General features: G+C 38.5%; 1 protein-coding gene, 1 long non-coding RNA gene and 1 pseudogene across 4 annotated transcripts in view; 1 reads left to right on the forward strand and 2 right to left on the reverse strand.

Moving 5' to 3' along the window:
• Nucleotides 1–24313, forward strand: part of LOC127453466 (caspase a-like) — a 140075-nt pseudogene that overhangs the window by 30477 nt on the left and 85285 nt on the right.
• On the reverse strand, nt 13352–14498 carry LOC127454266 (uncharacterized). Its single transcript, XR_007899509.1, has 4 exons — nt 14354–14498; nt 14039–14109; nt 13890–13950; nt 13352–13582 (listed from the first exon to the last, which is right to left on the reverse strand). It is a non-coding gene; the product is annotated as an uncharacterized LOC127454266 (long non-coding RNA).
• Nucleotides 21501–24313, reverse strand: part of LOC127450023 (zinc finger protein 638-like) — a 65690-nt gene continuing 62877 nt past the window's right edge. For all 3 annotated transcript variants that reach the window (XM_051713763.1, XM_051713844.1, XM_051713929.1), the window contains exons 24-25: nt 24067–24188; nt 21501–21729 (exon numbers count right to left, since the gene is read on the reverse strand). In XM_051713763.1, coding sequence (XP_051569723.1) covers nt 21646–21729; nt 24067–24188 — 206 coding nt within the window. In that variant the 3' untranslated portion in view covers nt 21501–21645. The remainder of the gene's footprint in view (nt 21730–24066; nt 24189–24313) is intronic.

Here is a 24313-nt window from a genome sequence, read left to right on the forward strand (position 1 = left end):
TTACCAATTCTCCAAGGGTATGCAAACTTTTGAGCTCAACTGTATGTGGAAGAACCTACACGTTATTGTGTATATTCTGCCTATTGGCTGGAGTTTGTTTTATAGATGGTCTTTTATAGATTATCTTCTGTTGTGTATAGAAAACACCAGACTTGAGCAATCCGACGGCAAAGTTGTCAAGGGGGCTCTCGTAGGCGTACATGGACTGTTTGAGTTTAGAAGGATGGACGCCAGTTGGTGCTGTTGTGCGCGGGGTTAATACGCACGTTTTTTTTTTCTGTTTGTTTGGTTCGGGGGGATGTTTGGGGTTTGATTGTTGCACTAATGTGGAATGTGGTCTTTATAATTTTATTTTTGACACAATCTATTTTTTTCTAATATGTCAAAATGTCATATGTTAATATGAGTGGATTGTCCCTCTCCATGTGCAATGTGAATGGGTTGAGACACCCCATAAAAAGAAGGAAAGTTATTACTCTTCTTAAATGTAAGAAATATGATAATATTTAGGTAGGCGGTAGGGTTTTGGCTATTCAGGGCAAGACAGTCATACTTTGAGGCAGGTGATAAAGCAGGAAAAATTTTGGCTAGATATATAAAGCAGAGAGAGTCTTTTTCTATCATTCCCTCAGTGAAATCTGCTTGTGGTGAAATATTTACCTCGGCCATTGATATTAATAATGCTTTTAAAGAATTCTATCTTGATCTGTATAGTTCCATGTCTTTGTCTACTGATGAAGATATTAGAAACTTTGTGGAACCATTAGAACTTACTAAACTGATGACTGAGCAAAAAATATCTTGATTCTGAGATAACCTTGGAGGAGCTTGGCAAGGTAATTAAGGGTCAGACGGCTTTGTCGCTGAATTTTTTAGATCTTATGCAACGGAACTGGCTCCACTTTTGTTAGAAGTTTATACAGAATCATTAAAGAATGGAAAGCTTCTGCCAACCACGACACAAACCCGGATCAGTCTGATTCTTAAAAAGGACAAAGATCCAAGCGAGTGGAAGAGTTACTGTCCAATTTCCCTGATCATCTAGCTAGATGAAAAAATATTGTCAAATTCTGGCTAACCGATTAAGTAAAGTTATGACATCTCTTATAGATATAGATCAGGTGGGGTTTATTCGGGGCCGCAGCTCTTCTGATAACATTAGGTGTTTCATCAATATCATGTGGTCAGTGGCGAATGATCAGACTCTGGTCGCTGCCATCTCACTTGACGCCGAAAAGGCATTTGATATGGTAGAATGGGATTATCTTTTTAAGATTTTGGAAATATACGGGTTCGGGAATACTTTTATCGGATGGATTAAGTTACTTTATAGACACCCAGTAGCGGCGGTACAAACAAATGGATTAATTTACTTAAATTAATTAATTTAGATTATTTTACTCACTCTTTCCCCATAATTGTTCTGTCTTGCCCTGGAACCATTAGCAGCCGTGATAAGAAGGGAAGATGATTTTTCCAGGGGTGGTGGCGGGAGGTGTGGTGCATAAGCTTTTGCTTTACGCTGATGCCATTTTATTATACGTCTCTGACCCCATTAGATATATGCCTTGCCTCCACAGAATTATTAATTCCTTTTCTAAATTCTCAGGATACAGAGTCAGTTGGTCTAAATCCGAAGCTTTGTCTCTGACAGCGTACTGCCCGGTAACGGCTTTTAAGCCGGGCATCTTCCAGAGGCCCAAACAGGGCATTAAATATTTGGGCATTTTATTCCCAGCAAATTTATGTGATTTAGTCAGAGTTAATTTTGACCCCTTAATAAAAAGATTTTTGAGCGATGTGGGCAGGTTGGCTTCATTACATTTATCTACGATTGGGAAGGTTAATGTTGTTAAAATTAATTGTATTCCAAAATGTAACTAGCTGCTACAATCTCTCCCTGTAGATGTCCCCATCTCTTCTTTCAAGCAAATTGATAGCATAGTGAAGTCCTTCATTTGGAATGGTAAACGTCCCAGATTACATTTCAATAAGTTACATAGGCCGACTGACAAAGGTGGGCTAGGCCTACCCAAATTTTGTTTTATTATTATGCATTCGGTCTCAGACATTTGGCTCATTGGTCGCTTCCTCCTGAGAGAGCCCCTCCCTGGTTTTTTTATTGAACAGGAAGTTCTTGCCCCTATAGCCATTGCAAAGCCTATCAAACTAATCGCAGAAGTTAAATTACACCCCGTTATCTCACATTTGCACTCGGTATGGACAAAAGTGTCCAGAGTGTTTAAAATCGGACATTTATTTAAATGCTGCCTCGAGCATATGTTGAACCCCAAATTATATATTAATAAGTCCCCTTTCTGCTGGTCAGAGTGGATTGTGAGGGAGGTTAATACACTCGGTGACCTATATGAGAGTGGATTATTGCGATCCTTTGAAAATTTGGTTCAACATTTTGGGATTCCCAGATCTCAGTTCTATAGGTATTTACAGCTGTGCCACCTGCTCTGTACTATTTTTGGGAGTTGCATACAACCCCCCTAAATTGTCAAATACTCTGTGAGAGGTGATTACTGCTTTTGGAAAAGGTCATGAGGCATCAGTGTATTACTCCCTGCTAATTCAGAGTCTGGGGGATGGAGCTTCAACTTCTATTAAGAGATTATGGGAGAAAGATTTAAACTTTGTTTTAGAGGAGGGAGTGTGGGCTAGGATTCTAAAAAAACATCAAGTCTGTATCTAGAGATGCAAGGGTGCACCTTATGCAATTCAAGATTTTACATAGATTCTGTTGGACCCCCTCTAGATTATATAGGCTTGGTCATAAAGACACACCCACCTGCTGGAGATGCCAATCAGAAGATGGAGACACAACCCATGTTTTTTGGTGGTGTGTTAAGATCCAAGAATTTTGGATGAAGATTCAGAGATTTATATGTGACGTGTTGGGTACTCAAATTGAGGTTTCATGTAGAAGGCTGGGGTTTTGGGATTTGTTTGATAGGAAATGGGGCAGTTATTTAGCATTTTTGGGGGACTCTCGAGGTGGGGCTGTGGAGAGAGAAGTTTAGTTTTAATTATGTATGATTATTATATTTTTTTTTTTGTTTTCTTTTTTGTGTATGTATTCTTACATGTGACCACAGGGATGTTCGTTGGGGATCAGGGTGGGGTTGGTGATTGGGGAGGGTTAATAGTGGGGGTTAAATGTTGATTCAATGTATATATGTTGTGTTTTTCTTTGTTATATATCTCCGAATCAATAAAAAGTTTTTTTTGAAAAAATAAAAAAACACAAAAAAACAAAACAAAAAAAACCACTTAATTTAACAGCTGAAACACCCAATAACAGAATAAAATTCAAAACATTTAGTGGTTCTGAGCATTCCAAACTATTTCATTTCACTTTTGGCGATTCGCATTTTGTCCTGCACCTACTTGTTCGGGCTGGTCAAAGGTGGAAATTTATAGTAAAAAAGGACTTAAATATTGATCTGTTTCTCACCCACACCAATCATAACACTTCTGAAGATATGGATTTAAACACTTTTATGCTGCCTTTGATTTTTGGAGCTTCAATCTGGGATGGAGCTTACATCTGGGATGGAATGAGGGTGAGTAAATAATGAGAGAATTCTCATTTTTGGGTGAACTATCCCTTTAATATTTTACTGTTTCTCTGCTTCCTCTTGGGGACTTTTTTGTGCAATGCATCTTCTAAATGTGCAGTAGCTACCACTGTTTTCTGTTACTATCTTGTCAAGTTTGTCAACCAACTCTGGGATCTGATTGCTATTTACATCACTGGTGTCAATGACATGGTACCTATTCTGACAAATACGAACCACTTTTTTGAGCTTGTCACATTTGGAAAGGAATGTGTGAATGGGTTGCCTGAGCCTTTTAAGCTCTCTGCCATTTGTGAAGACAACCATCATGTGTTTTGTGGTCCCTGAATCAAGTCATTTTTTAATGGTATGAAAAAGACCTTGCTGTTGACCACTAAACTTGGAAATTCTTGTTACCCAGAGAATCACATTGGGACTCAATAACTCAATGCATCTATTTAATTCCTTGGCTCAGCTTGATTGGGTGAGGGAAAACAGATTTGGAGTGTCTACTATGGTGACATTTTCAACTATTCATGGACTCTTTGGTCACAGTTTTTGAACCATGCTTGCAAAGAAAGTAATTCACACCGAGAATGAGGTTGCCTACTGTACTTTCCCAGACCTTGACGGCCCTAGCAGAAGGATCCTCAGATGATGTGCAATGATGCCTGTAAGTCTCAACTCTGCAGTTTTGAACAACAACTCTTTACATGTTTCTTCTAAATAAATATTATAGAAATACATTATTGAGAGTATTTATTTTTTTTATCTATTTCTTCCAAAAATGTGACTGATAAAGCAAAATCTGAAAAGTTAGAGTAAAATCATTCTTAACTTACCTTTTCTGTACATTAGCATGTATGGTAATCTTGAGCTGCCAAAGAAAGAACATATTAAAGGAATAGTTCACCCAAAAATAACTATAATTATAACTATAACTATAATAATTATCTCATCATTTACTCACCCTCATTTCATCCCAGATGTGTATGACTTTTTCTTCTGTAGTACACAAATGAAGATTTTTAGAAGAATATTTCAGCTCTGTAGGACCAAAAAATGCAAGTCAACAGGGTCCAAAACTTTAAAGCTCCAAAACGTTAATAAAGGCAGCATAAAAGTTATCCTTATGACTCCAGTAGTTAAATCCATGCATTCTGAAGTGATCCAATTGATTTTGGGTAAGAACAGACCAAAATCCTGCTCCTTTATCACAATAAATCTTGACATCAGCAGTCTTCTTGGTGATCATGATCTCAAGCTCGATTACACTTCCTATAGCTCCGTCTACCGCTCTGCGCATGTGTCAAGCACTAAGAAGTGTAGTCGAGCATGAAATAATGATCGTGCCCAGAGACTGCATGGTAAGATATACAGTGAAAAAGGAGTTACATTTTGGTCTGTTTTAACCCAAAACTTATAATATTGCATCTGAAGACATGCATTAAACCACTGGAGTCATATGGTTTACTTTTCTACTGCCTTTATGTGCTTTTTGGAGATTCAAAGTTCTGGTCATCATTCACTTGCATTGTATGAACCTACAGAGCTGAGATATTCTTCTAAAAATCTTTGTTTGTGTTCAGCAGAAGAAAGTCATATGTGAGTAAATGAGAGAATTCTTCTTTTTTTTCTCCCCTTTTCTCCCCAATTTGGAATGCCCAATTCCCAATGCGCTCTTAGTCCTCGTGGTGGCGTAGTGACTTGCCTCAATCCAGGTGGTGGAGGACGAATCTCAGTTGCCTCCGCGTCTGAGACTGTCAATCCGCGCAGCTCATCACGTGGCTTGTTGAGTGCGTTACTGCAGAGACCTAGCGTGTGTGGAGGCTTCACGCTATTCTCTGCGCCATCCATGCACAACTCAATACGTGCCTCACCGAGAGCGAGAACCACATTATGGCGACCACGGGGAGGTTATCCCAAAGTGACTTTACCCACCCTGGCAAACGGACCAATTGGTTGCTTGGGAAGCCTGACTGGAGTCACTCAGCACACCCTGGACTCGAACTTGCGACTCAAGGTGTGGTAGTCAGCGTCTTTACTTGCTGAGCTACCCAGGCCCCCGAATTTTCATTTTTAGGTGAACTATCCCATTAATGTTTTTATAGGCGAAATGTTTTTCTGACACTTTACAGAGTCATGAGAGAGAAAACAGCACTCACCCTTGCAGTGATGCTTCTGATGTCTGTAAAAAACATCCAATTCATATACATTTGAATTATATGCTGATTTCCATTTAAAACAAGGAAATCAGCATGCTTTGTCTGCACTAATTGGAGTGTTTTTGAAGCTGCAGACACCAAACTGGACGAGCTCACAGATACTGTAACATTATATATCAGTTTCTGTGAGGATATGTGCGTTCCTACTTGGACTTATTTAACGTTCAACAAGACAAACCATGGTTTACAGCAAAACTCAGGCAGCTTCGTCAGGCCAAAGAGGATGCTTACAGAAGTGGGGATAAAATCTTGTTTAATCATAGTCTCACACCCCACACCTGCTCTGACCTTCACTTCACACAAACATCAACACCTCCTGCAACTCCTCTCCTCCCCCCTCCTGCTACTCAACCTGCGCTTAAGATCTGTGAAGAGGATGTGTGCTGGGCCTTCCGGAAACAAAAGACAAGGAAAATGCAGGGCCCAGATGGTGTTTCGCCCACTTGTCTAAAAACCTGTGCCAACCAGCTGGCCCCGATCTTCACACAGATCTTCAACACATCACTGGAGCACTGTGAAGTCCCAGCTGCTTCAAATGCTCCACCATCATCCCTGTCCCAAAGAAACCCAAGATCGCAGGACTTAATGACTACAGACTCGTCGTTCTGATGTTTGTGGTCATGAAGTCATTTGAGAGACTGGTGTTGGCCCACCTAAAGGACATCACTGGACCCTTTCTGGATCCCCTTCAATTTGCTTATCGAGCAAACAGGTCTGTGGATTATGCAGTTAACATGGGATTGCATCATATCCTGAAACATCTGGAAGGACCAGGGACATATGCAAGGATCCTTTTTGTGGACTTCAGTTCAGCTTTCAACACCATAATCCAAGCTATTCTCCGGAGTAAATTAACCCAACACTTTGTTCCCACCTTTATCTGTCTGTGGATCACCAGCTTTCTGATGGACAGGCAGCAGCTAGTAAGACTGGGGAAATTCACTTCCAGCACATGCACAATCAACCAACGACTGCATCACCAAGGACCCCTCTGTCAAGATCCTGAAGTTTGCAGACAATACTACAGTCATCGGCTTCAAACAGAAGAGAGGTAGAACAGCTGGCTGTCTAGTGCAGTCAAAACAACTTGGAGCTGAACATGCTCAGAACAGTGGAGATGATTGTGGACTTCAGGAAAAACACCCCAAAATTGACCCCGCTCACCATTCTGAACAGCACTGTAGCAGCGGTGGAGTCATTCAAGTTCCTGGGCACTACCATCTCACAGGACCTGAAGTGGGAGATCCACACTGACTCCACTGTGAAAAAGGCCCAGCAGAGGTTGTACTTCCTTTGCCAGTTGAGGAAGTTCAACCTGCCACAGGCACTGCTGATACAGTTCTACTCTGCAGTCATTGAGTCTGTCCTCTGCACTTCAATAACTGTCTGGTTTGGTTCAGCTACCAAATCAGACATCAGACTACAAAGGACAGTTTGGACTGCTGAGAGGATTATTGGTTGCCCCCTGCCCCCCCTTAAAGAACTATACACTTCAAGAGTGAGGAAAAAGGCTGGAAAAATCACTCTGGACCCCACTCACCCTGCCCACTACCTTTTTGAACTGTTGCCTTCTGGTCGGCGCTACAGAGCACTGAGCACCAGAACCGTCAGGCACAGGAACAGTTTTTACCCCCAGGCTATCCATCTCATGAACAGTTAAAACTGCCCCACTGAGCAATAATTATGTGCATTATTATATTTATCTAACATATCCTACCTCTTCAGCCATTACATTCCCTTGCACTACCTGTATATAACAGATGTGTATTTGTACAGTGCATCCGGAAAGTATTCACAGCGCTTCACTTTTTCCACATTTTGTTATGTTACAGCCTTATTCCAAAATGGATTAAATTCATTATTTTCCTCAAATTCTACAAACAATACCCCATAATGACAACGTGAAAGAAGTTTGTTTGAAATCTTTGCAAATTTATTAAAAATAAAAAACGAAACAAATCACATGTACAAAAGTATTCACAGCATTTGCTCAATACTTTGTTGAAGCACCTTTGGCACCAATTTCAGCCTCAAGTCTTTTTGAGTATGATGCTACAAGCTTGGCACACCTATTTTTGGGCAGTTTCTCCCATTTTTCTTTGCAGGACCTCTCAAACTCCATCAGGTTGGATGGGGAGTGTCGGTGCACAGCCATTTTCAGATCTCTCCAGAGATGTTCAATCGGGTTCAAGTCTGGGCTCTGGCTGGGCCACTCAAGGACATTCACAGAGTTGTCCCAGAGCCACTCCTTTGTAATCTTGGCTGTGTGCTTAGGGTTGTTGTCCTGTTGGAAGATGAACCTTCGCCCCAGTCTGAGGTCCAGAGCGCTCTGGAGCAGGTTTTCATCAAGGACATCTCTGTAAATTGCTGCATTCATCTTTCCCTCGATCCTGACTAGTCTCCCAGTTCCTGCCGCTGAAAAACATCCCCACAGCATGATGCTGCCGCCACCATGCTTCACTGTAGGGATGGTTTTGGCCAGGTGATGAGCAGTGCCTGGTTTCCTCCAGACATGACGCTTGCCATTCAGGCCAAAGAGTTCAATCTTTGTTTCTCATGGCCTGAGAGTCCTTCAGGTGTCTTTTGGCAAACTCCAGGCAGGCTGTCATGTGCCTTTTACTGAGGAGTGGCTTCCGTCTGGCCACTCTACCATACAGGTATAATTGGTGGAGTGCTGCAGAGATGGTTGTTCTTCTGGAAGTTTCTCCTCTCTCCACAGAGAAATGCTGGAGCTCTGTCAGAGTGACCATCGGGTTCTTGGTCACCTCCCTGACTAAGGCCTTTCTCCCCCAATTGCTCAGTTTGGCCAGGCAGCCAGCTCTAGGAAGAGTCCTGGTGGTTCCAAACTTCTTCCATTTACGGATGATGGAGGCCACTGTGCTCATTGGGACCTTCAATGCTGCAGAAATTTTTCTGTACCCTTCCCCAGATCTGTGCCTCAATACAATCCTGTCTCGGAGGTCTACAGACAATTCCTTGGACTTCATGGCTTGGTTTGTGCTCTGACATGCACTGTTAACTGTGGGACCTTATATAGACAGGTGTGTGCCTTTCCAAATCATGTCCAATCAACTGAATTTACCACAGGTGGACTCCAATCAAGTTGTAGAAACATCTCAAGGATGATCAGTGGAAACAGGATGCACCTGATCTCAATTTTGAGTGTCATGGCAAAGGCTGTGAATACTTATGTACATGTGATTTCTTTCATTTTTTATTTTTAATCAATTTGCAAAGATTTCAAACATTGTCACATTGTCATTATGGAGTATTGTTTGTAGAATTTTGAGGAAAATAATGAATTTAATCAATTTTGGAATAAGGCTGTAACAAAACAAAATGTGGAAAAAGTTAAGCGCTGTGAATACTTTCTGGATGCACTGTACATACGTAAATATATATATATATATATATATATATATATATATATATATATATATATATATATTAGTCTTATTGTGTATTTCTATATATACTTATATTTTCTATTTGCTTTTTATTTTTATTCTATTTTTTTATTCTCTGTCTTGTTGTTGTACTGTTTGTGCACTGGAAGCTTCTGTCATCAAGATATATTCCTTGTATGTGTAAGCATAATTGGCAATAAAGCTGATTCTGAAACAAGATGTAACCAGAATTGAAATTTGTCATTTTGATACAATGAAAAAATTTTAACCTAAAAATGTGCTTAATGTGGTAAGATCTAAATTAACTGGTTTGATTCAAGTCAAAAACACCATTAACATCACTGAATCAACCGAAGTAGGTTACACCAACATTATTTTTTCAAGAGTTATCAGGTAGAAATAGCTCCTTAATGTAACAATAGCAGGTTACCACTTTTTTACTATGTAGTTCTCATAATCAAAATCAAACGATGTACCTCTGTTACTGTGCTGTCATCAAAACAATACCATTTCTGATTTTGATAAGGTCTGATGATAGCATCGTAGTGTCCACCACTGTATCCACCCCTATGGTTAATAACGGCATAAAGATTGTATTTATAATCCTGCAGAAAAAAAAAGAAAAAAAAAATCTGAGGTGATTTTATATTACTGATTTTAAACAGGGCTTTTATCTGCTGAAAAGAAAGGTATCCTAAAAATGTGCTTCATTTGCTAGCATCTAAATGAACTGGTTTTAAGTCAAAAATATGATTTAACATCACTGAATCATCCTGAATACATAAGGTTACACCAACAAAACTGATTTTAGGGGTTAGATCAGGTAGAAAAAGCTCCTTATGATAACAACTGCAAATGTTTTACTAATAATGGCGTTGAGCATTTTTATTTAATATCAAAGGTTAACTCCAACTTTGGCATCTCTAACTACACATATCGCAATAGATACATTAGACTCTTGAATAAGATGGCATCTTGCTTACTAAACTTGTAGGTTAGATCATTCAAAATTTTACTAGTCTGCATTTGCACACAGGAGGCGTGAGGTCTGCCTTTCCTCGTGGAATTTAAGAACAGATGACCAGCACTCTTTACTGAGCAAGAGGGAAGTCTTTGTGATGTAATGTCAGCTGTGATGATTGTTGTATGTAAATCCAAATTCTGAATTGAAGTCTTTTGGATGTAATTCAGGTTTGTTCATCTGTAACAATTTTGTGTTTCATCTGTGTGTAAGTGCTGGTAAAGAAATACTGTGGTATATGATAATATTGTAACAAATGTATCAGCAACCAATTTGATTTGTCATTTTAAAATTGTATTAGGTATCTGTGGAATTACCCATTGGTGTCCAAATATATGAGTCAGCTTGATCATTTCTCAACCCAGTTCCTCAGAATTTCCAAAAACAAAGGAGGAACAGGGGCACAAAAGAGTGTTCTGTTTGTTTCTCACCAAACTCAATCATATGACTTCAGATTATACAGGAGGAGTCACATGGAATTACATGCTTTTGAAGCTTCAGAAGAGATGGGCACCACTGACTGTCATTGTATGGACAGAAACCAGCAGGACAAACTGGCCAAAATTAACCTTTTGAGTTCAGAAAGAAAATAAACAATATATGACTGAACTTTTCATTTTTGGGAGAACTATCCCTTTAAACCTTGGTTTATATGCTCTGGAATGTTAATATGCACATGATTCATACCATTTTAATTTCAGGGCTTGTTCATAACTTTACCGCATTTCTCAGAAGCATCAGAGTTGTCATTTATGCAGTAGGCACAACTGTGACATCCAATATTATTTTGTAGCTTTCTTGTAGCAAAGCTTCTGGTTTAGGACCATTTGCTTGTTTTCTTGTACTGGTTCCTGGTATTTTGGGGCCCTCACAGATGCTGTTGTAGAATGAATTTCAGCCAGTGAGTAGATCGACAAAATTGACTCTTGTAGAAATAACGCAGTGGGATATTCTTTGTGATGCTATTTAAAGAAAGTGTTAGAGGTACAGGAATAAGTCTGAAAATCAAAATGCTAACTTGTTTGTTAATTCTGCTGAACACTGCTCATTTGTCACATTTCCAAAATGCCACCATCGAAAAGAAAACGTGAATGCGTCTAGAGAACACTTGCTGATTACCTGATCAAAACTCATGAAGGAGTACATGGTAAGTTATTTAAGTTAAAATTGTATGTTTCCCTAAAACAAACTCCTCCTTTCACCCCTGGTCTGTTGTTAATTTTATTTTTGTATTTGACCTTTTTTTTTATTTTATTTTTTTAGGATGTTTCCCATGATGAAGCCCTAACCGCTATGCGCAAGACCACCCTTGGAATCTATGTGGTCTCTTTGTGGACTTTTGAAGTGTATTCTCATTGACTTCTGGCTTTCTCTATGTGCAACTTGAAATAATTGAAGAAAAAAAAAAAAATCAGCAGTCCTTTTCTTTTGCAGTCTGCCTCCTTTAAATTGGAAAAAAGCAGCTAACAATGCATCAGTTGTTCAAAAAAAAAGACCAATATTTAAAGGACATGGTAACATGGTCATACTTGAAACAAATATACTGTAACACAGACAACAAGTATTTCAAGTTGCACTTAGAGAAAGCCTATATGAGTATTTTAACATCCTTTCACTTAAAGGCAAGATACTTTTATTTTACATTTTTTTTTTTTTTTCTTGTAATGAGGAGAATTACTTTTGGACTTTGAAATCTGAAGGCAGTCTTTTACAGAGTAAAGATTTTGTAAAACTATTTTCCCTAAATGCATGCTAAACCTACTCAAACATTTTCACTGAATGCATTATTCATTGAATAAACCCTCATCAAAGGATCTTAGAATTAATAGCCATTTCTTTATCACTGCAGTGGGTGGAAGAAATACAACTGATAAGATCAGTGATTTGTACAGACTCATAAACTCTAGCAAGCTTGTCAAGTGGAGCATCTACAGCATGTCAAGACATAATATATGAAGTACTACAGAGCTTATTTAGAATAAGGCAACTAGGATTAGCCTATTAGTAAAGTTTCTTTGGGTACCGGCACACGTAGGTGTGAAAGGGAATGAGGCAGATCATTTAGCTAAGCAGGCCTTGAAACATGTGCAAATTGACATTAAGGTGCCCTTACCTGAAATAGAAGTTCATAATAATAATAAACTTTATTTTATATAGCGCCTTTAAAGAGGCCTCTCAAGGTTTACATAGAATGGAAAAATAAAATATAAAAATACAGAGCTTAATACAAATGGATAAAACATGCATCTCAGAACAACTAATGATAAAACACAGTAAATAAAGTGATAGTATTAAATTAATTGAATACAATAGTATCAATTAACAGCCTCCTGGGGAAAAAAAAAGGTTTAAGATATGATTAAAATTCGAAAACCAGACTAAAATGGCTCAAAGAGATCATTGACAATGAGGTGATTGTGTAATTGAGAGGCCGATATGTATTATAAATATTAATGGTTGTGATAGTTTCCTAAAAATCAATGAAATTAGCCACTGTGTTTATCATAAGGAAGCCAAAAATCATATCTTTGAGAGACATTGAAAAGTCTTGTATAGTAAGTCTCAAAATATATGTTCCACAGAAGTAAGAAAGTCATACAGGTTTGGAACGACATCAAGATGAGTAAATGATGACAGAATCTTGTGTAATATTATTGTATAATGTTATCCATTTCATTGTATTATGTGAGTATTATTTCTTGTTCGTGATGCTAGAAATAATGCTTAAACTTACTTCCACAGAAGTAAGAAAGTCATACAGGTTTGGAACGACATCAAGATGAGTAAATGATGAATGTAATCTTGTGTAATATTATTGTATAATGTTATCCATTTCATTGTATTATGTGAGTATTATTTCTTGTTCGTGATGCTAGAAATAATGCTTAAACTTATGGGCATTTAATATAAAATATACTTTAATCACAACATTCAAAATAAACGTTTATTCCAAAGCCAAGAACATGTGCAGCATGCACTTTTCTATATGAAAACTAAAACATTTCAATAAAAATATAACTACAATACAACTAGATATTATTATAAATAATAATATTTAAAAAAAAATCTAACTTTATAAAACAAATAATTAAATTAAAATTCCTCAAATGAACAAATCACACTTAGGCCCATTTTATCATGACATTCCTGTAAAAATAACTCCATGTCATCACTGAACACAAAATGAAAGGTGAAGGGCTCTTTGGAAGCTTCTGATTGTTCCAGGAGATTGTTGAGGGCCTTTTCCTTGCCCTCTTCATCCATTGTAAGGAAAAGAGGCTCTTCCACTGGGCCCCTGAGCAGATGTCTGTTGGAATGGAGCCATTTCACAGCTTCTGTCATGTGTCGGATAACTGGAAGCTCCTTCATTAGAGAATGTTAATGAAAATTTTAATTTTAATATTTATTATAAAATGTAATATTTGCAAAGATATATATATATATATATATATATATATATGTGTGTGTGTGTGTGTGTGTGTCTATATTTGAGACATACCTCACTGCTGTCATGTGTCGGATAACTGGAAGCTCCTTCATTAGAGAATGTTAATGAAAATTTTAATTTTAATATTTATTATAAAATGTAATATTTGCAAAGATATATATATATATATATATATATATATATGTGTGTGTGTGTGTGTGTGTGTCTATATTTGAGACATACCTCACTGCTGCTAAGCGTAGCTTGTTCTCCACTTGGAAGGACCTCTTGAAGGGTTTCTCTACTGTAACATACATTTCTTGGTTAATTTAGAATTGGATGGAAGGGGGTGCAAATGTAATGGTGGGCTGGAGGCAATGTCCAGTATATACCTTTCAGAGAAAACCTCAAAGTTCTCCAGAAGAATAAGAATCCACCATATCCGTATGTTTGGAAAGACGCACTGGAAGACAAAAATATAGAGAAATCTTGAGGTCAATTACTTGAACTGTAATTACTTACAGATGTAAAAATCAAAGGGTGCTCCCAAAACAAGATGTAGAGCATACTGAAAAACAACAAAAATCAAGAAATTTCTCTCTGTAAATGTCATAAATAAAAAATTGCTTCCTTGTTCCTTCTTTAACTACTACTTAAGAAGCACACCAATCACTGGTTTATTTATATCAAAACATAATTTGTCTCACCAGCCTTGTTTTTCAGTAGTATCCATGTGCCAGGAGTCATCTTACTGCAACAAAAATACACAAATAATAAAAACAGATTTCTTAATATGCAAAGTTATATTGTACATAGCGCAGCACTGGCTGGAGATGGAATTTTGGCTGAAGTTGGAAATGGTTTTTGTTTGCAGACCTGTAAATGTGTCTCAAAATCACTAAAATGTAGTTTCACAGTATGGGCAAGTGGTGATGCAGTACTGGTCTACATCCCAGTCCACATCGGTGTATAAATAAGTATACTGGTAAAATATTATGCTATAATATATTGTGACTACATATATTAAACAAATAACTCAAGATAGTCATACCTCCATGGACAACTACCTTGTTGAAGTGGCTTTGAAGATGACTTTTTAATTTGACCAGTTTGGCTGGCTTAAACACGCTGGCCGAGCGAAAAAGGCAGTGGTAATTGCTGCAACACTTGTTGCACTGTTGCAGCTGAGGTAATGCGTCACCTCTCTGAATCGTTATGTCTCTGCAAGAGATAAAAAAAATAAGTTAAAAAAAACACCACACAATTATCTCAACTTTGACAAATGCGATTAAAAAACTGAATGGTAAGGTAACATTAACTCAATGCATATAACAGGGTGACGCCATGTGAGAGGCAGACGTGTGAGACACGAGCTCTGTGAACTTTGCTAGTTTTTTAATTATTTTCATGTTGTGATCTGGTGAGATTCAATACACCCAGTTACATACTTGCTCTTTGAGGTAAACATGGCAAAGTAGTCAAAATCCTCAGACTCTGGAGACATTAAAAGACACTTACGTGTTCAAGCTGAGGCCTCTGACGGGACTGTGAGCCGGGGACTCGATTTAGATGGCGCGTCGGGAGATGAAATTCAGCATCAACTGAGAGTCTTTTTCTACCATTCCCTCAGTGAAATCTGCTGGTGGTGAAATTTGTACCTCAGCCATTGATATTAATAATGCTTTTAAAGAATTCTACCTTGATCTCTATAGTTCCACATCTTCATCTACTGATGAAGATATTAGAAACTTTGTGGAACCATTAGAACTCCCTAAACTGACGAAAGTTTAAAAAAAAAAAACGCTCTTGATTCTGAGATAAACTTGAAGGAGCTTGGCGAGGTAATTAAGGCCATGCCTATAAGCAAGGCTCCGGGGCCAGATGGTTTTGCCGCTGAATTTTTTTTAGATCTTATGCTACAGAACTGGCTCCACTTTTGTTAGAGGTTTATACTGAATCATTAAAGAATGGAAAGCTTCCACCAACCACGACACAAGCCCGGATCAGTCTGATTCTTAAAAAGGACAAAGATCTAAACGAGTGTAAAAGTTACCGTCCAATTTCCCTGATCCAGCTAGATGTAAAAATTTTGGCTAACCAATTAAGTAAAGTTATGACATCTCATAACATATAGATCAGGTGGGGTTTATTAGGGGCTGCAGCTCTTCTGATAATATTAGGCGTTTCATCAATATCTTGTGGTCAGTGGCAAATGATCAGACTCCGGGCGCTGACATCTCACTTGATGCCTAAAAGGCATTTGATATGGTAGAATGGGATTATCTTTTTAAGATTTTGGAAATGTATGGGTTCGGGAGTACGTTTATTGGTTGGATCAAGTTACTTTATAGACACCCTGTAGCAGCGGTACAAACAAATGGATTAATTTCAGATTATTTTATTCTGGATAGGGGCACTCGTCAGGGTTGCCCTCTTTCCCCATTACTGTTCTGTCTTGACCTAGAACCATTAGCAGCCACGATAAGAAAGGAGGATGATTTTCCAGGGGTTGTGGCGGGAGGCGTGGCGCATAAACTTCTGCTTTATGCAGATTATATTTTATTTTTTTGCCTCTGACCCTACTAAATCTATGCCTTGCCTCCACAGAATTATTAAATCCAAATCCTTTTCCAAATTCTCAGGATACAAAGTCAACTGGTCTAAATCCGAAGCTTTGGCTCTAACAGCGTACTGTCCAGTAACGGCCTTCCAGCCAGGTGCCTTCCAGTGGCCCAAACAGGGCATTAAGTATTTGGGCATTTTATTCCCCACAAATTTGTCTGATTTAGTTAGAGTTAATTTTGACCCTTTAATAAAAAGGTTTTCGAGCGATGTAGACAGGTGGGCTTCATTACATTTATCGATGATTGGGAAGGTTAATGTTATTAAAATGAACTGTATTCCAAAATGTAACTACCTGCTTCAGTCTCTCCCGGTAGATGTCCCCCTCTCTTATTTCAAGCAATTTGAAAGCATAGTGAAGTCTTTCATTTGGAATGATAAGCGCCCCAGATTACATTTCAATAAGTTACATAGGCCGATTGACAAAGGTGGGCTAGGCTTACCCGAGATTTTGTTTTATTATTATGCATTTGGTCTCAGACATTTGGCTCACTGGTCGCTTCCGCCTGAAAGAACTCCTCCCTGGTTCTGCATTGAACAAGAAATTCTTGCCCTTATCTTGCCATTGCAAGATTGTCTTTCTACCAAGCTGCCCGGAGAACTAAAGACACGTTCCGTTATCTCACACATGCATTTAGTGTGGACAAAGGTTTCCCGCATGCTCAATTCGGACATTTACCTGAACGTTGCCGCAAGTATTGTGTTAAACCCTAAACTGTGTATTAATAAGTGTCCTTTTTGCTGGACAGAATGGATTGAGAAGGGAGTTGCTACGCTGTGTGACCTGTATGAAAATGGAGCATTGAGATCCTTTGAAAATATTACACACCGGTTTGGGATTCCCAGATCTCAATTCTTCAGGTACTTACAGCTGCGCCATCTACTTTGTACCATCTTTGGGTGTAGTACACAGCCCCCTAAAGCTGCAGACACTCTTGAGATGGTACTAGCGGCTTTTGGAAAGGGTCACGAGGCTTCAGCGTACTATTCCTGGATAATTCAGAGCCTAGGGGATGGGGTTTTGACATCTCTCAAGAAGTTATGGGAGAAAGACTTGAATTTAGTACTGTAGGATGAAGAATGGGGTAGGATTTTAAAAAATGCCAAGTCGATGTCTAGGGATGCAAGGATGCGCCTCATTCAATTTAAGATTCTGCATCGTTTTTATTGGACTCCCTCTAGATTGCATAGGCTTGGTCTTAAAGATACACCCACCTGTTGGTGATGCCAATCAGAGGATGGGGACATAGTACAATACAACAAAATGCGGGCTAAGATTCAAGAGTTTTGGTCGAGGGTTCAGAGTTATGTCTGTGAGATCCTGAGCACTCAGATTTCATTCTGCCCCAGACTTTGTATTTTGGGTGATGGGGCAGGGGTTAACTTAGCAAACACACACATTAAAAACTGGGTCCTTACCAGTGTGATGATCGGCAGGAAAGTGATCCTTGGGGGATGGAAGTCGGCTGGTGCACCCTCATTTCATGAGTAGTGCACTGAATTGGGCACAGTGGCGGCCTTTGAAAAGATGTCGCATAGGCGGCTGGGCAGCCTGGGTGCCTTTGAGAAGAAGTGGGGCACTTATTTGGCCTTCTTGGAGGGTGCCAGGGAGGAACAGTGGAGAGGGACAGTTTAAATGGTGTGTATGTAATTAATTGATGTGTGGAACCCTTTCTTTTTTGTTGGGCATTTTTTTTTTTTTTTTCTCTGTCTGAGTATTTTTTTGGACTGTCTGCTTGTATGTGTGTCTGTTATTATTCGGTGTCTGACCACTGGGATGTGTGTTGAGTGGGTGGGGGGGGAGGGAGCGGGGTATATTTTGTTGAAAATTGATTCCGTGTTTTCATGTGCTGTTTATGTTGATTTAAGTGTGGAATCAACAAAAATTGTTAATGACAAAAAAAAATAATAAAAAATAAATAAATAAAAAAAATGCATATAACAGAAGTTGAACAAACTATTTATATTCATAAATAATAAACGTCTTCAAAACTTCATCGCAAGGCCCATTTACAACACGCGATCCGAAAAGTAACCAAACAGTCCGCAGAAAAAATGTTCTGTACAATAAAGCATGACAACAAATTCAAACTTGAATAAGATGATAAAGCCATGCACACATTTAGTATGTAGAAGATAAACGCTTAACTTAATATATACGATAATTATTCACCACATAATGGCAAAAACATTACAAACAACTCACCGTGCTCTCTGCCATGCTTATCTCATTGTCAATAACTCCGCCCTTTCTGGCGGGAGCTCTCACTTCCATTCTGTGGCTGCGGTTCTGCTAATGACTCCGCCCGTCACTTTCGTTCTGTGGCTGCGGTTCTGAAAATGCTGGTGCTGCGGGTCTGCAGCTGGATACTATTTCGATGTCACACTTGTTTATATGCTCTGAAACACTTACCGCTTCAGCCTCTAGAGGCAGTGTTTTCAAATTTGGTCAATGTATACCGATTTCGGCTAAAGAAATATCGGCGCACACTTGCCAAATTTTATGTGAGGTGTTGCCAGCCCAAGCTGGTTTTCTCATCCAAAAATTTATTATGCACCTTTCGTATCACCTGTTGGTTGATTTGTAAATGTAATTACATTTTGACACTAATTTTGAATGTATTTAATGCAAATTCCGTTTAGCCGACCAGGTTCAAATAGTGAATTAAATTAGTTTGCATTCAAATATAAATAGCCTCCTAATGCTATCAATCGGACAATTGGCGTTTGCATCAGAATTTACCTCAGACTCATCTATAAAATGAGGTAAGGAGAAAGCAAGCACACACACTGCGTAACCCTTTGGCCAATTAAAGTACTTTTATTTCCCACTAAGCTATAAATTCATCCTGGATAGGATTTCCAAATTTCCCATGGCAAATTAAAGCCTAGTTTTACTTTTTAATGTCTTAAAATATTTTGTTGAAGTCACAAGGGAAATTGTCAAGTGTACAGGAAATGAAACAATGTGCTTACGCTAAGCTTTTTGAAGATGTTTGCAATAAGAATAGGTTATAATGAATTTACAGTAAACACAAACATTTCTCTGCATCTTCAGTATCTCTCAATCAGATGTGTTCTCAATACTTCGATGTGTCCTGGATATAAAAATAGATCAGTACAAGTGGGCAAAGAAGCTATTTTGGGATAATTCACCTAAAAATAAAAACTCATCTCTCTCATGTCATGATCAGTAATTGGAGTTGTCAAGCTCCTTAAAGGACAAAAAGCAGCATTATTGGCAGAGCTAAGTACATACCGTCTTCTCTGTTATCAACAGTGTTGGGTAAATTACTCCAAATAGTAATCTACAAATTACTAATTTAAAATGTGTAATCAGATTACTTTGCTGATTACACCAAAAAGTGTACTTTTTTTACTCAGTAAAATTCAAAATACTATATTTCTATATTGTTCATCGTCGCACACACACTTGCACTGCGCATCACCCTTAAAATGAAGTGCTAGCCCTTCCGCTCTCAGAGAAACAAACAAATGTACATATTTACTATCCATATTTTAAATGTATTCTACATAGATATTTTTGAAATACACTATATTGCCAAAAGTATTCGCTCATCTGCCTTTAGATGCATATGAACTTAAGTGACATCCCATTCTTAATCCATAGGGTTTAATATGACGTCAGCCCACCCTTTGCAGCTATAACAGCTTCAACTCTTCTAAGGCTTTCCACAAGGTTTAGGAGTGTGTTTATGGGAATTTTTGACCATTCTTCCAGAAGCGCATTTGTGAGGTCAGACACTGATGTTGGACGAGAAGGCCTGGCTCGCAGTCTTCGCTCTAATTCATCCCAAAGGTGCTCTATCGGGTTGAGGTCAGGACTCCGTGCAGGCCAGTCAAGTTCTTCCACACCAAACTCGCTCATCCATGTCTTTATGGACCTTGCTTTGTGCACTGGTGCGCAGTCATGTTGGAACAGGAAGGGGCCATCCCCAAACTGTTCCCACAAAGTTGGGGGCATGGAATTGTCCAAAATCTCTTGGTATGCTGAAGCATTCAGAGTTCCTTTCACTGGAACTAAGGGGCCAAGCCCAGCTCCTGAAAAACAACCCCACACCATAATCCCCCCTCCACCAAACTTCACAGTTGGCACAATGCAGTCAGACAAGTACCGTTCTCCTGGCAACTGCCAAACCCAGACTCGTCCATCAGATTGCCAGATGGAGAAGCGTGATTCGTCACTCCAGAGAACGCGTCTCCACTGCTCTAGAGTCCAGTGCTTTACACCACTGCATCCGACGCTTTGCATTGCACTTGGTGATGTTTGGCTTGGATGCAGCTGCTCGGCCATGGAAACCCATTCCATGAAGCTCTCTACGCACTGTTCTTGAGCTAATCTGAAGGCCACATGAACTTTGGAGGTCTGTAGCGATTGACTCTGCAGAAAGTTGGCGACCTCTGCGCACTATGCGCCTCAGCATCCGCTGACCCCGCTCTGTCATTTTACGTGGCCTACCACTTCGTGGCTGAGTTGCTGTCATTCCCAATCGCTTCCACTTTGTTATAATACCACTGACAGTTGACTGTGGAATATTTAGTAGCGAGGAAATTTCACGACTGGACTTTTTGCACAGGTGGCATCCTATCACAGTACCACGCTGGAATTCACTGAGCTCCTGAGAGCGGCCCATTCTTTCACAAATGTTTGTAGAAGCAGTCTGCATGCCTAGATGCTTCATTTTATACACCTGTGGCCATGGAAGTGATTGGAACACCTGAATTCAATTATTTGGATGGGTGAGCGAATACTTTTGGCAATATAGTGTATGTGCATTTAAAATGTAATGCGTTATACTACTTTTTAACTAAAAGTAACTTGATTAATTACTTTGCAATAGGATTTCCCTTAACTGGTTATCAATTTCATTTTCATTTATTAGCATGACAAGCTAGAACAAGTCTTTTTATTGTTGGACATATTTTTCTGTCTGCTGCATGACTTTAATGTCACAGCTCATGTATCAGCACAATAGTCACTAGTGAAGGGCATGACAGTGTGCAGGTTCTAGTGATACCATCAGCCAATCAGTTTTGTCAGGTCAATATTCTTTTGTGGAATCAGAGTAATTAGTTAAGGCATTTATGGCTTGGGTGATTGGCTTAAAAAAGGTTCCAGAACAGTGTCCATTCTCTGAAGGCATTAAATGCATATACTGTATAGAGACGCAATAGTTATTATAATGTCATACAGAGGCATTGTGAACTGAGTACATGTTCTACGTTCTCTTTATTTAGCAAGAGCTTTTTATTCTAAACAAGAAATATTAATAAAACTTTACAACTGAATAATTGGACCCATCCATTAACATTAATAATAAAACAAATAAACAAACAAACAAAAAATTAAGATAGGCTACTCGGATGCAGAACTTTGACTGGACGTTGTCAGTGTTGATTTGCCACGCTGCTGCTGAGACTTGAGCTTCTTATAATATTTCTGGAAAAGAAAGTAAAAGGATGAAAGTTACAACTATACTGCAATTTAGCAATTTCTGCTTACAATCAATATCAAAATCAACAGTTGAACTCAAAATATCTGACCATGTTCATGTGTACACAGACAAGTCAGCTCAGTAAAATGTTATTCATAACAATAATGAAAGGCAATCAATCAATAAAGTACATGATATTTACAGCAATGTTCCTGGTTCAATACAAGTAAGGCTCAATAGACAACACTTATTGCAGGTAAAGCTACTACATTTTATTGAATTGGCCCTACGTACTTTCATTCTAAGTGCCTTAATGTACATGCAACTTTTGCTTTTTTAAAAGAGATGAGGGACGAGTTGAAATTGTTTTTTTGTGGCAATCAACATGCCAAAAACATTAATGAAAGAGCTTGTCTTGTACTGAATCATGATGAACACTCCTTTAAATGTTTCTCTATCAGTGTTGGGGGTGATGCGATAAAAGTAACACACGTTACATAATCAGATTACTTTTTTCGAGTAACTAGTAAAGTAATGCATTTTTTTATTTTTATTTTAGACCATAATATCGGAGTTACTTTTTAAATAAAGTAATGCGTTGCTTTTGTACACCTCTACTGTCCCTGTATTGCGAGAAATCAGGAGCAAAAGTGTGCAAACTTCAGGGAGGAGATGTAGTGCATGATTGGCATTGAGTGTGAGGCCAGAGACTATTTAGCAGAGAGAGATGAGTCACTTCTATTTAAATGTATGGGAGAAATTGGAATTCCCAATCAAGAAGCTCAATGGATGTAGAAAGGAAGTCCTGCCTTGCAGGTAAAAGAGCCAGTCATCTTTTGCATACAGACATCGCCTGTCAAATCAACTCGCTAACGCGCATACGCATTTCCTGTTTTAACGTAATATGAGGTCAACAACATTCGAGTGAAATGCGGTTGATTCAGGTGTTAATACACCAAGAAAAAAAAATAAATAAAAAAGCAGTTAAGGCAGAGGGATTATAAGACTAGTCTTCCACTGGCCACGACATGATCCACAGGGTGAAATACTCGCTCAATTCACAGACGTTTGCAGCCGAACTGCTCCGTGTTACAGCTCCCTTTAACTGAGAGAATGGAATGGAAAAGCTGACTCTGGATCACTGGCTCGAGCAAAGTTCTACATAGATTGTGTACGCAGACAAAATGTCTTGGTTTCTAAAAAGATTCTACATTTTTGTTTTATAATGTACAAGTAGTTTGATTCAAGAAACAAACCATTTTTATGACATTTTGGTAGCATTAAAAACGATTCCATTCATGTTGTATCAACATGTGCCTTTGAAGTTGTGGCGTCTGTATGCACCGTGGAACAACTCAAAACAAGCGTGCACTGAGATGTCTTAAGTGAAAAATATTTATTCATCAGACTTGTTCCTTGAACATGTTAGGCTGGCATTCTACCCACATAATTTAATCCTGACTTTGAAAAAACATCTAAAGTTGACTCTGGCATTGTCAATGCTTCAAGTGTTCAAGTGTTGAACTTTGCTGCTTTAGGTAAGACAGTGGTTATTCTTCATTATTCATATTGGCTGCCATGTTGATGGAAAAACAAATCATGCATTTTCCAGTTATTGATTCTTTATTATAAATATGACGTGAAGACCTACTTTCTAAATATCTGTTTGTTTACTATGTTGTCATGAGTGTTGTACAGTAGCTAGCATGACCTGTAATGTCTCTTGTATGCAGTGCATGGCTTATTTGTATGGAATGCATAGCAGAGAAGAGAAAGTGGCTGTGAGAACATAACACTTTACTTTCCATAAAAATTCTCTTTTTAATTAAGTTACTCTAAGGAGTATCGCAATATTCAAACGAGTTACTTTAAAAGTAACATTACCCAACACTGTTCTCTATAATGTTGACTAGGTGTTGGTCTTGTACAAGAATATGGATGTTCTCCTTTGATTTTCTGGTATTTGATTTTCTCAATTATTGCAAGTCGCCCTGGCCCTGAAGCAGCAAAGCAGCCCCACACAGTCACACTACGACCACCATGCTTAACCGTAGGTATGATGTTTCATCTGTTTGTGTGTAAGCAGGTGTTTTATTGTGCAGTGTGTTTGACCGGCCGGTTACATAGGCCAAAAATTATGTATACAAGTTGCTTCGGACTATAAGTCGCAGGACCTTTCAGATATGGTTTAAAAATAAGCAAATAAAGGTGCTTATTTGTAGTCATTGTAGTCAAGACTGAACACCTAATCTCCTTCATAGAGAAACACTAATATACTTTATGCAAATAAGGTGCAATTAACTTTAATTGTTAAATTGTAATAGTTAAATTGTAATGTGTACCTCCAAGTTCTGGTAATGCCGTAGGCTACCACAGTGACTTTTCTTTGCAGTTTCCTCATTTCCATAGAATAGAGAGCAAAGTCTGCAGAAGAAACCCATTTTGGGCACCACAAAGTCAGCCCCTATGAAGGACATAGACAAAATAAAAATAAGAGAGACACATATGCTGTTATCAATACTATTTATTGAATTACCCCAAACTGTAAAAAAAAAAAAAAAGAAAAAAAAAAAAAAATCAATCCAAACT

This window comes from Myxocyprinus asiaticus, chromosome 1 (assembly GCF_019703515.2).
Source record: "Myxocyprinus asiaticus isolate MX2 ecotype Aquarium Trade chromosome 1, UBuf_Myxa_2, whole genome shotgun sequence".
Lineage (NCBI taxonomy): Eukaryota > Metazoa > Chordata > Actinopteri > Cypriniformes > Catostomidae > Myxocyprinus > Myxocyprinus asiaticus.